This window comes from Aythya ferina (assembly GCF_964211825.1).
Source record: "Aythya ferina genome assembly, chromosome: 9".
In the NCBI taxonomy this organism is placed as follows: domain Eukaryota; kingdom Metazoa; phylum Chordata; class Aves; order Anseriformes; family Anatidae; genus Aythya; species Aythya ferina.
The window spans coordinates 11,447,410-11,464,061 of record NC_140305.1 but is presented as its reverse complement, the minus strand read 5'-3'; the positions used below and the strand labels follow the sequence as shown (position 1 = coordinate 11,464,061).

General features: G+C 43.2%; 1 protein-coding gene across 2 annotated transcripts in view; it reads right to left on the bottom strand.

The window, feature by feature from the left end:
- The window catches only part of NGEF (neuronal guanine nucleotide exchange factor), a 48,145-nt gene extending 35,701 nt beyond the window's left edge, over nt 1-12,444 (bottom strand). The window contains exons 1-3 of one of the 2 annotated variants that reach the window (XM_084529310.1): nt 12,213-12,444; nt 4,508-4,566; nt 1,546-1,917 (exon numbers count right to left, since the gene is read on the bottom strand). In XM_084529310.1, the coding sequence (XP_084385436.1) occupies nt 1,546-1,813 (268 nt within the window). In that variant the 5' untranslated portion in view covers nt 1,814-1,917; nt 4,508-4,566; nt 12,213-12,444. The remainder of the gene's footprint in view (nt 1-1,545; nt 1,918-4,507; nt 4,567-12,212) is intronic. The other variant, XM_084529311.1, reaches the window with a different exon arrangement.
- Nucleotides 12,445-16,652: the final 4,208 nt, after the last annotated feature.

Sequence of the window (16,652 nt, the reverse complement as noted above, 5' to 3'; positions counted from 1 at the left end):
CCCGGCGGTCAGGAGGGAGGGCAGGTCTCCTCTCTGCTGCCCTTGCAGCAGCGCTCTGGGAAAGCAGGGAGAGGACGGCTCTGCTCTGGTCCTGCTGCTGCACTGGCAGGGCGGAGGGCAGGTCTGCTCTGGCATCAGCAAGGCGCCGTTTATCCACAAACCTCATCGACAACAGTAGCAGAATATTAAACAGGAGCTCTTTGCTTTGCTGCTGTCTGCTTGGAAACTTGGAGAAGGGAGGGAACTTTCCTTCTGTCCATGCCACAAGGCTGAATGGGCCTTTATTCTGCTGAAATAGCATGGCTCCCTTGGCCAGGCAGGCAGGAGACACCTATTTTCTTGGGGACATTTCCCAGGCCTCTTTTATTTTGGGGTGGAGGATGTCTGTTGTTTTCTTAGAGAACTGGGTTTGCTTTCAGGAGCTGACGTGGTGTGCTTTATTACTACTGCATAACAAAGTAATAGCCTTTGGTGGCTTGCATAGCTCTCAGATGTCAGGAATATTGTTATGTCATTTTGACTCATGCAGCTAGCCAAAGTTCAGAGTCCAGTGGGTTGTTTATTAGATTATAATCTGAAGATAGAATAAGGTATCTTCACTGCACCCCCTTTTATTTACAAGGAGTGTTATAAAATTCAGTTTCTCTGAACACCTAGGAGATCAAGCAGAGTGCATTTTCTGTGTTCACAGCTCCAGGTCTTGCTCATCTACCATTTGAATTAAAACCACTCTCAGTTTTTTCTTGCAGCCTGGTTTCCAACGCTTCGGAGCGTGTTGAGATAGCTCCTTTCCTGGCTCTCTCTGCAGCTTCTCCTGTCTTTCTCTTGTTTCTTTCACAGACAGCTGCTCAGACAGTGTGCCAGCTCAGTGAAAGTCTAGCCTTGCAGTCATGCTCTGTACTCTTCGTACTCAGAGAAAGCCTTTTAGCCAACTTCTTCAACTTATACTCAAGCCACGCCTCAGTGCATGCATGCTCTGGGTAGTATTTCTGTTATTTCAGCCTCCTGGCTCAAAGGGAGCTCAAGTGTTGCTTAGAGCTGTTTTCAGTGTGCGGTGGCATCAGTTTTCACAGAAGTCTTGCTCCCCTCTTTGCAATTTCCACAGGCTTGGCCCCTACGTGTAGTGCTTTGCCTTTGCTGGCTATTTCCTCCATATGCTGCTCAGCGTGCCATACACTTACTTGCACAGATCCCACTTTTTGAATATATCCTTTCTGTATTCTGACGGAGTTCCTACTCTTTTGACAGCTTGTTTCCCTGTTGAATTATTGCTCCCTGAGAGAGCAGGGGAATGGCAGAGCAGAGTTGCAGATTTGTTTAGATTCTCCACCATGAAGCTTGTTTAACCACCCAAGTGTTTTGCATTTCCAGGCTGAGCAAAGCAGGTTGGCACAGAGGGATGCTAACATGCCAGTCAGGGATGCTCTATAGTGTGCTGACCACTGGGTCTGCTCTCTGTTTTCCCTGTCCCTTTCCTAACCTCCCTGGTTCCTACAGCTCTGATCTCACTGCAGAAGGAAGTGTGATGTTTTTTGGGGTACTCACCTGCAGCATGCCCCCCACGCATTGCCTCTCTCGTAGTCTTTCTCTTCGATCTGCTCGGCAGCCTCATGGACCGATAATACCTGGAATTTCTTTGAATGGCAATGTAATGTGTGTGCGAGTTCCCCTCGTGGGTGGCTGGGTTAGCACCTTCTGACTCTTCCTCACCGTCAGAGACCGAAGCCAGCTCTGTCAGCACCTGCTGGGAAGCAGCCGGCTGGTGCCCACCAGCAGAGAGCCTGCTGGAGGCTTCTCCCCCGAGCCCATCCATGGCTCCCAGAGCTCGTCTCTATAGCAACCGAGAGGATGGATCAGCAGCAGAGCAGCCGAAGACAGGTAACGTCCATAGCTCCATCAGCTTTACCTCAGTTAGAGCTGGAGACCAACAAACAGGACAAATCAGGAAAAGAGAGGAAAAAGTTCTAGTTAGGCCAGAGGTTGCAGTGCTGCATCTATTTAGGGTAACGGGGACTTCCCTGGTTTTTTTTTCTGAGATCATTGTGAGGAAGGAGACCTTCCCACACCTTACAAGCCTTATTCTAAAGTCCTGAACTTTGCTTTTACATGTTCATCCTGTCATGACACATTCAGAAGTCAGTGGAAAAATGACTGTATTTGTTCCACTGATGACCACACCTTTTGGCCTCTTGGGAGCAGCAGATCACTAGTCCGTTTAGAGTGGGTTCTGGTAATGGCCATGTTCTTGGTTCTGAGGGTGAAAATGTTTTGGAATACAAAGTAAAACCTTAAGAGATAGCTCTGTTAAACTGTGTGCTCTGTGTGTACCACTTCACTGTAACAGAAGCAGGAATGCCTTTTACAGGGCTAGGTGGCTTCCTAACGCTTATTAATACTCACTCCTGCAGTATGGTTATGTGAGGAAACATCTTTAACCACTGTGAAGGCAGAAGAGAAAAGATAAGGCAGCAACGGAGAGCATGCAGATGTTATTTTATTTCCCAAAGCTGCCCCCATATGCCAGCGTTCCCCCTCAGTGACACGTGGACGTCCACACAGGGGTCCTGCTGCACACTGTTGCTGCATGGCCTCTGCCAGCACTCTCAGGCATTTCTAGGAGACAGACCTCTACAGCAGCAACACTGCAGGTGGACCTTCCCAAGAGTGGGTAAAATAGGAGCTGATTAATTAAGCATTCGTTGCTGGCTGTGTGTCGTTGACTTTTTACAGCTACTGAAGCCTTTCTAAGTACATACATGATTTTGTGAGGGCTGGGGCTAACATAAATAGTAGAAAGAGATGCTGTATAGGAAATGTGAATATAAGATTTGCAGTTCACTGAGAGAAGGGCATAAACTTGTGTTATAGATTAACAATTTTTGTTTCAATAAGTTCTATCAAAGGTTTATAACATCACAAAATAGCCAACGTACAAGGTACTCCAGAAGGTATCTTCTATACCATCTCAGCTTTTGTTTTGGCTCTTCTGCAATCTCCGTGAACCCATGTATGCCACACTCTTTTTTCTTTCTTGCCCCCGGGGCTGCTCCAAGTGGTAAATTGGGATATAATCTGCAAATCCTCTGCTTTCCATAATTATGGAGGGCCCCATGTTTTATCCTTACAAAGGACAGGCCACAATCTGAACTCATGCACTGGGCCTGAGCTGTTCTGTTTCCTGGCTCCACAGATGAGAAAGTCTGCTTTTTCCTTTCACAACCTGAACCACAGCATGCAGCTCTTAGCTGCTAAATTTGGGTTGTAATTTCAATTCAAAGCCCCAGTTTCAAAGACTTTGGAACAGTTTGGAGCTGGTGGTTGCTCTGGGACTGTTTCCAGTGTTACTGGAAGCGTATGAAGGGCCTGTTTGTTGGTTGTGGTGTTAAGTTTGGTTTGTAAATTACTCTGAGGTACAGAGATTCACTAAGTCTGTTTCTGTTGCTGTGGCTCAGTAGAACAGCAAAAAAAAAAAAAAAAAAACAAAAAAAACAGCTGCTGTTGGGGACAGCTTGAAAAGAAAGAAGAGGCTATTTCTTTTCCCTTGCCTTTCTGACTGTGCTTCTTCCTGTCCCAAAACTGGCGCCTCAAAGGCCCGATCCTTGCAACTGTAATGGAAACATTTCAGTTAACTGGACCACAACTAATACTGCACACGGAATCTCTCCTAACCCTAAATGGTAACAACCACGTATTTTTCATTCACTTTTCTTCCATCACCTGCCCAAGGACATGGATCTGTAACAACCTCCTCTATATCAAAGTTCCCATATGATCAAAGGGCATGGAGAGAGTGCTTCCGCCAGAGAAGGACCTTTCTGTGGGACTCAGTGAAACTCCCTCAGCTGGGCTGCCCAAAGAGATTAGTAGCACCATCCAACCAGCATAGTTATCTCTGTCAGAATACTTTTTTTTTTTTTTTTTTGGCTATCAGAGGAATGAAGAGGGCCTGTCCTGAACAGCTGGCTTACTGTCAGGCTTCCAAACAGTCCCTCATGAACAAGATGTGAACGTGGCAGTGGAGGAGGGAAAAACTTCCTTGATTTCTAGGAGGGGCAGAGGTGAGGGGAGATATGTTTATTGCCGTGGCTGTACAGAATGTGTATAGTTTTACTTTCTTTAATTAAGAGTTCAAGAAGAGAATGTATTTATGAAGGCAATCCTTCCAATTACAAAATTGATACTCTAAGAAATTATTTAGAAGTCATTTACTGATATGTCAGTCAAAAAGTCCTGGCTTGCAATTGCTTTAGGAGTGAGGCATGAGTTTCAAGGATATAATCAAATGTAGTATTATATTATTCTGGTATCTGTCAAGCTATTCAGTGGCAGAGAACGAATGATTCAAGCAGGTGTGGACTACAACCATCCCTGTCTGAATGCTTGTAGTTAATTTTTGAAGAAGGAATTTGCCTCTGATAGTCACAGGTAGCTGAGTGTCAGGTCTTGCAACAGGAATAACCCATCCCGAGTACATGAGAGCACGTCTAGCTGCAGTGTCACCACCTACCTGGTTTTTCTTTGCAAGCAAACTTTCTGCCCATAGTTCAAGAAGACCAAAGTAGCAGTCTGTAAAGGATGCAGAGCAAAGACAGATGACAACAGTAAAAAAGCAGCAAGTAATGCACATGTAGCAACATTAGAGATATGCCTTTTGACTCACACATAACTCAGCCTCCAGGAATTTGACTGTACAGAGATGTTATTTGCCAATGTAAAAAAAAAAAAAAAAAAAAAAAAAAAAAAAAAAAAAAATTACCAGTAAATAACAAAAAATTTTTGTTGTACGAGAACTTGGGGATGTTAGTGTAGGCCTGGATGCATGGGTGTGGGAGGGAAACAGGGCCCCACTGCTGCTCCTGAGAGGGTGGGACCGAATCTACTTCAAGGCATGGTCTGGCTGGGGATGCCAGCCACTGGCTGCTGGTCCAGGCTGCACCAAGAGAATGGGCAGTCAGGAATTCAAAGGGTATTGGGTGTGTCAAAAGAGCAACTCCTTTTAATCAGTTATATCTAATGAACGATAACAATGTTTTTAGTAGCAGGAGCTGCACCCTGGAAGCTGATATTGCGGCTCTGGAGGCCTGCGTGTATTTCAAACGCGTTTAGTCTTCGAGATTTGGTCCGAGTGTGCCCGGAGCGAGAGCGGTGGCCGATCTCCTCTCCCTGTTTGCTCAGCCCATGACGTGCCAGGCGGGTGCAGCCGCACGAGCCACAGCAGGGCCAGGCCATGTGGCTAGATGCTGGTGCCAGCTGGGGTGCCACCGGCAGCAGGGGAGCTGCTGGGGCTGGCTGCCTGGGCTGCTGCTGAAGCAGGAGGGCAGCCAGCAGCATCCCTGCTGCTGAGCAGAGCCACCTGCTCCACGCGCCCTGACCCCTCGTCAGCAGTGGTTTTCTGATCAGCACAGCGGCTGGATCGCAGCCCTTTTGCTGCCCCTGGTAATTTGCCGCCCCAGGTAATCATCTGTTTTTAAAATAAGGTGAAGTCTGTTGTCTGGCTGAAAAGTTGTAAGTACTGTGCATAGTATATGCTTAGTTTATGCCTAATGATTCTGAAATGAAAAATGCTTCATCTGCCAGTGCTCTACAGTGCTGCTGCCTAGACTGGAAAGGTAATGAAGATTGCTTCATTAGTACTAGAGACTGAAGTCTCCAGCTACGCAATGCAGGGATGTTTTGAAACAGGAACTTGCAAGTATGAGTACAACTTGACTGTATGGTTATATATATAGGTACGTACAGTCACAGAGGATGAATTGCCTTTATCTGATTGTCTAACGTATTCCTACCGCCAGTTCAGGAATACAAGATGAGAGTATTCATATGTCTGAGTGACCACACAAAAAACGCCAGGATTGTGTCAGACCAGAAGGAAGGCAGGTGCTTTTAGCCCAGAGGGCAATGAACCCCTACAAAGAATTACCTGGTGGTGTGTTAGTTTTGCCATGACCTTAAATCCTGACATGAAGACTGGATGCCCTTTTAAATTACATATAGCTCAAAGTTTGGGCTCAATGCAGAATTTATTGTCTTGGCTGTAGGGGTTTTATGCTGTAGAAGATCAGAAGGCCGTATCATCTTTTCTTCTTTTTTACATGTTCACACTGTCTGAAGCTTAAGCCCTATTAATGACCTCATCTGGAAGGTTTTGCACATTGAATGTACAGATGCAGCTTTCATGTCCATTTGATGAATCAGATGGAGCTCTTTTAGGACAGTCTTCCACTCCTCAGAGTGCACACGGCTTCCTTAATATTTGTTCTTTAAATACAGACTAAGTATACATGCAGATGTTTATTTTGCTACGTCATATCGGTGTCTTTCTGAAATGTTTTAATTATTTTGAAAGACTTCTGCAAACTGAAAACAACCCTCTGCTTCCCACCACCATCAGTCCCCCATTAAATCCTTGCTCTTGTATTAGACATTGATTTTTTTTCCTCTTCCTCTACTTCAAGAGGAGTGGAATGTCATCTCTAGATTATTTCGCTGTGCATCATAATGAGGCTAAAACGGGGATGGGGCACAGTCCAAAATCCAGCAGCAAGCCTTACTCATGCGCTGCCGTTCTCGCTCACGTGGGTGCCGATCCCTTAAGGAGTGCCACATGCGGGTGGGCCCCACTGAAGGCACTGGGGCTCCACACAGGCTCAGGCCTGCGTTTGCATTGGGAGATATTTCTGTCTGAGTCAGGGGAATAGTAACACCCACAGACTCAGCCCTAGGCTCTGGCAGATTTAGCTCTCAGCAGATGTAGCTATGAATTCATTTAGCCTCATCAGTGGCTGAAGCTAATGCACAGACTTTAAACTGGTGCGAGTGAGGCACTCTCACGTGGCCTGCTGAGCCACCCCTGCTCCAAGGGAACGAACTTCCAGCAGAAGGACGCATAGGCAGCTGGGCATGGTAATACCCTAACCAGCCACAGCTAAAGCCATCAGGGTCCTGAGCTGCATGGCTATGCATGTATTTATGTTTTCATAGTCACTGGTTGGGATAACCCTCCTTGGAACTGTTAACAATCCCAACTCTTTCTTTCAGATGGCTGCCAGAGACAGTTAAGCACATGTCCCCGTCCAAAGCAAAGGTACATGACATTTCACAAAAGAATTTGAACTATTTAGGTGCAAGGCCAAAGTATTATTTGATTAAAGCATGGGGGTGGAGAAACCAGGAGGAGCATGGGAACAGACTGACCAGAAAGTAAGAGACAGACCAAATTGGATAGCAGAAGCCAGAGAAAACTAGACAATAAGTTCGGGAATGTTAGCTGAAGGAATATTGAATTATTTGACCCTATATGTTTCCAGAAAACAAATACTTATTTTGTAAATAAGACTGAATTCTACCACCAGTCCTAACAGAATCAAACTACAAGCACACAGATTTTGAGGTAGTCTTTCAGGTGAAAAGTGAAACAGAATGGTTTTGTTGCCATGAGTTAGTGATGGTACCTTATTTATAGCAAGCAAACCAAGAGAGAATTATGCAGTTCATTACACGCTTGTGACAATAAAACCTTTATGTCTTGCACATATGTTACAGAGAACCTGTTTTAGAAACACTTCGAGGCTAAAAATAAATTACATTGGATTTGTTTAATATAGCTTCCAGAGCCATGTGCACTAGATACCATAAGACCAACCAAACGGGGCTTGGAGAGAGAAACCAGTATATTTAAAACAGCTAAAAATGACTCAAATGGCCTTGTGAGATATAAAAATGTTTCCAGAATTAAGTCTGGCATTGTGGGACCTTCTATGGGTAGAAGTAAGTATACGTGTGTAAACATAGATACAAAACGAGTATATCCTATAAATGGCTACTTACATATGACAGAAACAGATATGTCTTCACTCATTTCCCTCTGCATGAAAAATTGAGTGTTTATAGCAGCTACTCTGTCTTAATTAACTGGTATATATCAATATACACTTAATGAGTAACACTAAATAGCTACATATTTTTCTGCTGCCAGCATGATTTATCTTTTCTGCTGTTTACTGATTCTTTATGAGTCAAAAATAATTAATTAAAATAATGTGCTTTCTTGTATGTCATTAATAATTCCATCTCTGCTCATGGATATATTTGTTTGGTCCGTGTATCTCAGAGTAGTCCAGCCCTATCCCATTGCATTCCATGCTTCAGCCCCTGGGTCTCATGTAGTAGATATAGCTATGAGCTATAAGATGTTAAGATGTTAAACTGTTCCTTGTCTGAAGCTATTCTGCATATATGTATATGTACATACATATATATTTAGATCTATAAACACATACAAACACTCTCATCTGTATAGGGAGAGTTAACCTAATTTTTAAAGCACATAGAAGTGGAAATCTACAAGCCCTTCTGGTTTTCATTATAAGCGCTTAAAACTGATTAAACCAAAAGCTGACCTTATTTTTATTCTTTTCCTTAAATTAGTGCACATGCAATGGTGAAAGTACATCCCTGCTTGAAGATTTTGAGAACATCTTGAGAAGTAACGGGTATAAAACTCATTTTGCTCTTCTGACGTCATTGACATATTTCTATATGCTAACAAGAACTCCTGTCTCTAAGAGAAGCTCCCTTTCCTATTTCCTGCTGGTTATAATAATAATCCTGCTGTTGTTGCCTCTGATGCCATGCCATTCCCTATTTCTGGTTAGAAGTTATAAGTGAAATTGTCACTAAGTAGCTGTGGTTTTCCAGGTTTATCCTTGGAAGGTAGGTGAATAATTAAAACCAAAACACTGCTTTTCCTAGGAGAGGGGGAGTATATGACTACCCACACAGGACTAGGTGCAAATCACAGGATGTAGCCTCAAAACAGAAGATAGCAGTGTACCGTGTAAGTACATGAGAAGACCCTCAGCAGCCTGACCAATGCTCTCTCCTATTTTACAGAGTTGCACATGGGAATTGTGGGTCTGTGTTTCTTTTTGTTTGTTCTCTTCTGTTTGGACCATGCGAAACCTTCTAGTCATGGAAAGAATATAAAACATAAAGTTTAAACTTTGTCCAGAAATGTCACAGCCTCTAAAAATTAAAAGACGGGTTTAGGAAGTTCAGTCTATGATGAAATGACTTAGTCAAGTACGTGGTATAGGAAATAATGTCCTGGGCATAATGCTTTGCTGAAAGCAGAGGGGTTTAGTAATACCAGGATACACAAAGAGAGGTTAGCAGATGTCTTGGTTGAAGTTTTTCAAGACAGACTGGTTAGTAAGCAGACAAGCTCAGTGTCCCTGGGGCGGAGAACACCTGTGCTGCTCTTGGGGAAAAAAATAGTGACATCCACTTCTATTTCTAGATTTGCTGGTTGTGTATGAGACACTTGTTAAGGAAGAAATGAGCATGGGTGGTTATTTGAACTGCAGGGGTCAGAACTCAAAGGAGTTTTTTATACAAAAACATCCACAGAGCGAGGAAAGAAGAGGGCTGAGTTTGTTCATCAAGGAATAGTAGAGCTCTCAGTTTTTCCTCCCCCAGTGGTTATTGGGTGGAGGGCCCAAGGAGTGCCTGTTTGGTGAGTCTGCTTGCAAATTCGTAGCTGCAGGGAAGCCAGAAGTCAGTAAAGACATCAGAATCTTGTTAGCCTGGTTTCTACTGGTTTGAAATGCCAGGCAAGTTTGGAGTGCTGCTCTCCTAGGCTATCCTTGTCAACTGCATCAAGCTAAATGCAAACCTGATGTAAACTGATACTATTCTTACAGCCTGCTACACTGATTCTACAAACTTTTAGCACTCAGGAAAAATATTTCACAGAATCACAGAATCACAGAATTTCTAGGTTGGAAGAGACCTCAAGATCATTGAGTCCAACCTCTGACCTAACACTAACAGTCCCCACTAAACCATTTGATAGGCAACTCTGAAAATTGTGCAGCAAACAGCATCAGTAATGCAAACTTCTCCAGAATTGTTCTTTTTAGCCACAAAGGATAGACTCCGGTGGGAAAGGAGGTTTGCAGGACTGCTGCTCCCACTGCAGAGCAGTCTCTTTCTGTTCCAGGACTGGGGTACCAGTTTGGGGCTTTGGCAGTCACATCCAGAAACCCCCATGCTTGCCTCCATTTTGCCTGCTACAGCACTAGACAGTATTGCACTCTAGAAAAACAGGCACCCATGCAGTGCTGTTTGGCTGCAGGAACTCTTCATTTTTTGTCAGACAAGTGACACTCTCCTCAATCATGATTACATAGCTCAATTTAGGTAGTGGAAGTGCTGTATAAGATCCGCAAAGCTTTTCCTTTCAGATCTTTCCCACTAACAGCAGTTGTTTCATTCCTCTTTCTCCCCAATTTTTAAGCACAGAAAGAGCAAGGCTGGGATGAGGATAGGAAGTCTCATGCCTGTGGCACTGAATTGGCTCCTGTGAGAGCAGACTTCATTTCTCAGCTCTGCTGCAGTTCCCTGAGCAATCTTGAACAAGTCAGGGATTTTCCTTGGTCTTAGATCCCCTTCTCTAGAGCAGGAGTGGTATACTGTGGTATATAAGTACTCCTATATTTTTCCCACAGTCTTTTTTCTTGGGAGCTACTTGAGCAGGAATTTAGTACAACAGAATGAAATAAAGAGAGCCTTATGGGTTCAAAAGAGGTCTGGACAGTACTGTAGTAGTAATAATAATAATAATAATAATAATAATAATAATAATAATAATAATAATAATAGGTATGACCTGTTTGGGTATTCTCTCTTTTTGTTTGTTTGTTTTGTTTTATTCATTTGCTATTTCCTATATTTTTAACCCCAAGTGAAAAGTAGACATTTTGTCTAGATTCCTATTTCCTCAGTGTTACTGTGATTCTCCCTAAATTTAGTTGTGCTGGCTGCAGTTCATTCTAAGAAGGGGTCATTGTTTCAGGAATTGCCCCCTTCTGGAATAGCAAAGTCCAATTTTTGCAGATTAAGCTAGACCTGTTTTTTCATAGACATCTGATGATTTTGGCTGGGAAAGAGAAGGCAGAGAGGTGCCAAGGTTTCTAGATTGCTTTAGGTTTCACTGAAGCTAGTCCATTTTTCTTATTTTAGATCTAATGGGGGTGCTTCCATGGGGTGCTACTTGGAAACAAAAAATGTTGCCTCCAGGCACTATTGTGGTAAAGATGGTGATATAATTTCCTATAGAAATCATATGACAAGCTACTTCCAAAAGTAGAGTTTTAGTAAAAATTCCAGGCATTGGCCACAGATAATGGTAATTATATAGTTAAAGCATTTTACATTGTCTTGCAAATATCCTCTCCAAATTACAGAAGCGTGGGACAATGTGTTCTTTGTCTCTAGGCTCTTCTTTTCTGTCAATTACTATGTTGTTTCACGCATGCTCTTATAGTTACAGTTGGTCTCGTAAGTAAGTGGATTGGATTTATCAGTCCATGTTGGAGTTTGGGTACAGTGAGACCTGAATAAAAGTTCTGTCCATCTCATAAAGTGAATGTCAGCCAATTAGTCCTTTTTGCAAGTTCAGTGAAACCTTTTAAGATTTTTTTTTTTTTTCATTTGTTTTGGTGCAATTTCCTACTTTCAGCTAAGTCTGGAACTGGCAGACCTACTATAACGGCTGAATCTGTCAATAGGTTAATATCTCAAGAGCTAGGTTGTTCTTATGAGATTTGAGTCCTTGTTTACTTTGTGCATTTAAAAATATACATAAATGCTGGGATAGAGTTCACAGCTCTAGTGGACTCACAGTAATTGGTCTCCTGAGAATGAAAGAAAAGATCAGCTAAGGGAAAAGATCAGCCTGGCATTAGGAGGAAAACAGGCTGTTTTTCATATTTCCTGTCTTTATTTTATTTATTTTTTAAAGCAAGATCACACATAAAAATATGCCAGGAAAAATCACAACTTGTCCTGCCCCTGGAAAAAGACACACAGTTTGGTTGATTGGTTTGGGGGATGTTTGCCGCTTAGTTTGTCACATTAATGCCTGTTTTGTGCAGCCTCAGTCTCCTCTGGCTAGGCTTCCTCCCTGTGGTGGTTTTTATGCCTCTCAAGCTGTGCCAGTGGTGTCTGTCCTTTCCACCAGCCAGTATTTCAACTGTGTCCTGGCTGTGCCCTGTCTGGGTTGCCCAGGACCCCTTCAGGGTGACTTTGCTGGTAGAGCAAAGCTGGTTCTTTTTCAGGCACTGTATTTGTGCCTTTGTTTGAGGTTTGTCTGAGGTTTCTTCCTCAGACTGTTCCTCTTCCAGCATCCCCCAGAATAGGATTTTACTCACCTGACTGTCAGGGGCTGAACCGGTGCCTCATTTGCCATCAGGATTAGGTCCGTCCAACAAATCTGGACTAAACTCCCACAAACTGTTAGAAATTTGCAATTCAGTTCTGAATCCTGATCAGGTGTGTCCTACTGAAGATCGCTGTCCTTCAGTCCTTGTACCTTCTGTCAGTTCTGCTTGAAAGTAAAGTTTCCCTCAGACTTTGTTTGCTCAGTTTCCAGAGTCACAGCAAACACAATTTAAAGGAACAGCTTTCCCTTTATCTAGGTTAGTACAAACACCCTCTGAATGTCCTTTGCACCACTTGTGCCAAAGGTTTAATGACAGGGCTTTGTTAAACCTCTCATATAAATCTTTAACAGCTGGGTGAAACCTTGGTCCAAATCTGCAAACTCAAATAAGTGGAAACAGTAAATGGTATTTGCTTACACTTTTCAGGCCCACTGGCTGAGCTACTGCTCTTGCTTTACATTATTTAAGGGCATATGAGATGCAAAGGCCTCAATGTTTACGACTATTTTTAGGTTGCCTTTTTTTTATTTTCATGCATGTTCACATACCTGGGCATTGGGATGAATATAGCAGAGCCAGCCTGGTTTAATTTTAAGGCTTTTTGTATCTGTTCATCCAAAAGCATTATAATTTTCTCCCATGAAATACTTTGATTTTGTGTTCAGGTTGTGCTTATGTTTGCTGCTCTTTCAGGTGGGCTTGCTTTCTACTGTCTGAATATCCTTCTGTGAACAGCTTAGGGCCCGATGCCTCAAAGGAATACAGATAAACCTGCACACCTATGCAGTGTTATACTTGGGTAAAACATTTTCCTTCATCCTTGGATAACTAAGCCTGTAGAATGAATGACTGACACAAAGCACCATAGTGCCTGCTGAAGTTGATGCTAGTCTTTCCCATGACTTTTTTCTTTTTGAAGGTCACTAAACTTACCAACTGCCTCATCTCCAAATGCTTTAATTGGTCATAGAATTACCCCAGTCCTTTTAAAATAGGTTGTATTTTTCCCACGCCCAATCTACTCTGTAGAAATCCAAATGCATATTCAGTAAAGCTCTGCTCCATCTGCGGTCAGTCATCATAGCCTCATGGTCACCAGTGTCACTATCCCTTTATACCAGCTGAAGGCCTGACCTGGGCACAGAGAGCTGTCAGCAATGAATCCTGTAATGATTAATCAAGGTCACTGTCAGACCTGCGCACTCCTGCTCTGTGAGCTAGTGGGCCACAGGCATGAGGGATGTTCTGGAATTTGGGTTCCCCTATCACAAGAGTGAAACTTCAGGGTGAAACTTGCTAGCCTTGTGCTTCAGACTTGTTTATCTGAGTGTCCCCAGAGCTGGCAGGGTACATGAGGCAAGGGATTCCAGTTTTATTGCATTTTTCAATCATTAAGTTCCTCCAGTTCTCCTGGAGCAACTCCTTATCAACTTTGCTATTTTGAGGACTAAATAAATCATGTTTCTACAGCCTCCTTTCTATATGTGAATCTTAGCACCTCTCTTTTTGCTTTTCATGGATCTTCATCTTATTACAAAAATAATATATCTACTTTTTCCATTCCAAATAGAATGGGTGGGGTGAAAAAACGGTGTAATGTGTATCACAGGTAGGCTAGGCTGTTCATGGGGCAGTGTCTTCCACAGGGGACAAAGGCTGCACTGTGACAAATGCAGAATTCACCGTTTAGTGCCAGAAGGCATACCGGCCCATTTTAGAGTGATGGTGTTGCCCTTTGGGTAGAGAGAGTAGAGCTTTTTTTCACCCAAGTCTCTCCATGAGGAGCAGAAATCATTTTTAAGAGCTAGGCTATTATTTACTGGGAAAGTAAACACTGAGAGCACAATCCTTTGCTTACTCTTGATAGAAATCAAAGGTAACATAACAGGAGTCACTGGAGAGTAAAATGATACAAACCCAAAGAGTACCTGCTCCTCATACCTGTTGCTCTCACAACTGATAAGGATAGCGAGGCAGTGGCTTTGAATGTGCACAACGGCTCATTTCTGTAATGAGGTGGAATTGAAAAAAAGCACAGAACAAAACAGGCAGATGTTCCCTTGTCCAAAGAATCCTCTTTTCCAAAGATTTCTGCTATTAGCACTTGTGTGAGTTACATTTGTTATTATTAATTTGACCTTTTCTTGTTTTATTTTGATTTGTTTTTCCTGACAGCACAGAGTGTCATTCAGTCATCAGGTCCATAGGACTTACATTCTGCACAAACGATACCATACTCCCTAATGTCTGGAGGGCAGCCCATAGGATTTCAACTAAAAATTTGCAAAGCTGTGTAATTGCTCTCTCATATGGCCTAGCTCCATATAAGACATCTTGATTTTAACTTTAGCTGACTGATGACAGCTGCTACACTCTGTAGCTTAGCCATAAATACTGAATTACCTGTGCCAGGCTTGCCTTTCTAGTAGTTTAACAAACCAATGGATTCAGGTTTAAATATTTTGCAAGGGAAATACACACTGATAGTTTTTGATGGACTAGGTGTCACTCTCATTACATGTAGCATCTCTTGTTTTCTTATTTATTTGTTTTCACATATGCTCAGCAGTACTAGCATATGAAATATGAATTCTTAGCCTTCCTTTGCAGCTATTGCTATATCTTTCCTGCGAGGTGGCACCTGAAATTGAGCTTGGTTGTCCAAATGCAAATGCTCCATTGTTCAGTATTCTCTCATTACATTATCTTCTGCATTATTTTTATATCCTCTTATTAATGCACCCACACACCCCATTTGCATTTTTTAACCTTTTTTAAAACATTTTCATTACAACAATCAGATGTAATGGCAATGAAGTAAGTTGGGAATAATAGAAGTGACGAGTTTGATTCTCCCTAGACCTATACTCATTTTAAACTTCATTGTGCCACTGGTTTTGATTTACCCCAGCAGGAAGCAGGGGGATCAAACCCAGCACATCTACACAGAGAAATCCATGTTTTGTAGTCAGCAAGGAATGGTTTTATAAAATAGTTACAGCACACAATATGCTGTTTGGTGAAAACACTGCTGTCAGGAATGAAGGTGGCCTTTTTGCAGAGGGCTGCAGTGCGGGCTGGGGTCTGAGAACAGCGCTGGGGGCCTGGATGCTGTCTGCAAGCACGGGGTGCCCACCTGCTGGCTGTGTGGTTGCCCTGCATGGGCACTGGGATTCATCTCACAACAGGACTAAGCTTGCATTTTTTGCCTGGGGAGTGGTTTTTAGCCTTTCCAGGCTGTTACCCTCTGAACAGCCACATCTGCTACCTGCCCTGGGGAGCGGGTACCCTGACTGGCTGTTTCTGCCAGGGGAGATGGGGCTCTTGCTTTGGGAGGGAGGGTAAGGACATGCGGGGACAGGGAGCTGGGTGACAGGAGGTGGCAAGGGCACAGCCACCCTGCCACGCACGTGCTGCCAGCGTAGAGCAGGGAACCACTGGCACCACAACACTCACTATGAGCCACGCTCGGGACTTCCCACCCTGAGGAGAGATGGACAGCCAGTTTTAAGCTGCGGCCAGGCAAAGTGAGTTCTGTGAAACAAACAAGCATTCATGGTCTGGCTGGCTGCAGAAGCTGTGCGTGACTCAGAGCACCACCTGAGCAACACTGCTGTTAGCCAGGGAGCAGAGAAAAGGTGAAGAAATCCACAAAGCAATCATTCATGTCTCACTCTGGCAGGCAGTGTCTTAGCAGTGTCTTTGGTGTCTTTCTTCCTTTCTTAATTGTTTCTGCTTAGCTTGACTCTGGATTTTCTCCAGGACTCACTGGTAGAAGTTAACATCTCGTGGATATCAATGCCATTGTCTGGAGGGGTTTTTCCTTGCATTGACTATTGTGTGATTCCAGATATAACAGCAAGATACAAATGCCCTCAGGCTTCTTTTGTGTCTCTGTTAAGGCAATACTTTACTTGCCCAGTTAAGGCAAGGTTCATAAATATGGGGTGTGGTTTTACAATACAGCTAATTTGATCTAATGGCCAGCTGCCAGAGAGGTGAATCTATGCCTCCTGTCAACAGCTTCGTACTCCTCCTCCCTCCCCTGCTGCTTGTCTGACTCCTGCTGACGTAGTCCAGGACAGTGACCCAGCAGAAAGCTGTTCACTTTTTTCTTTTTTTTTCTTTTTTTTTTTTTTTTCTTCTGGATTAGTTTTCTGTCAGACTGTCATCCTCTGATGGCTTGCCAAGGTAAGATGAGCATCAGTGCTGGCACAAGAAGGGATGCAGGGTTGCTTAAGAGAGAGGGAAGATGGTAATACAGAAGCATTTAATTAAATTGCTTGGTCGTAAATCAACACCTTAGCAACTCTCTATTTGGCTTGCACAGATCAAAACCACAACTGCTGTCAAGTGGGTAGACTTTGCTTCCTCCTTTTTCTTTACTAGCAAGATCTATTTGCAGGGTTATTATTATTATTTTCCCAA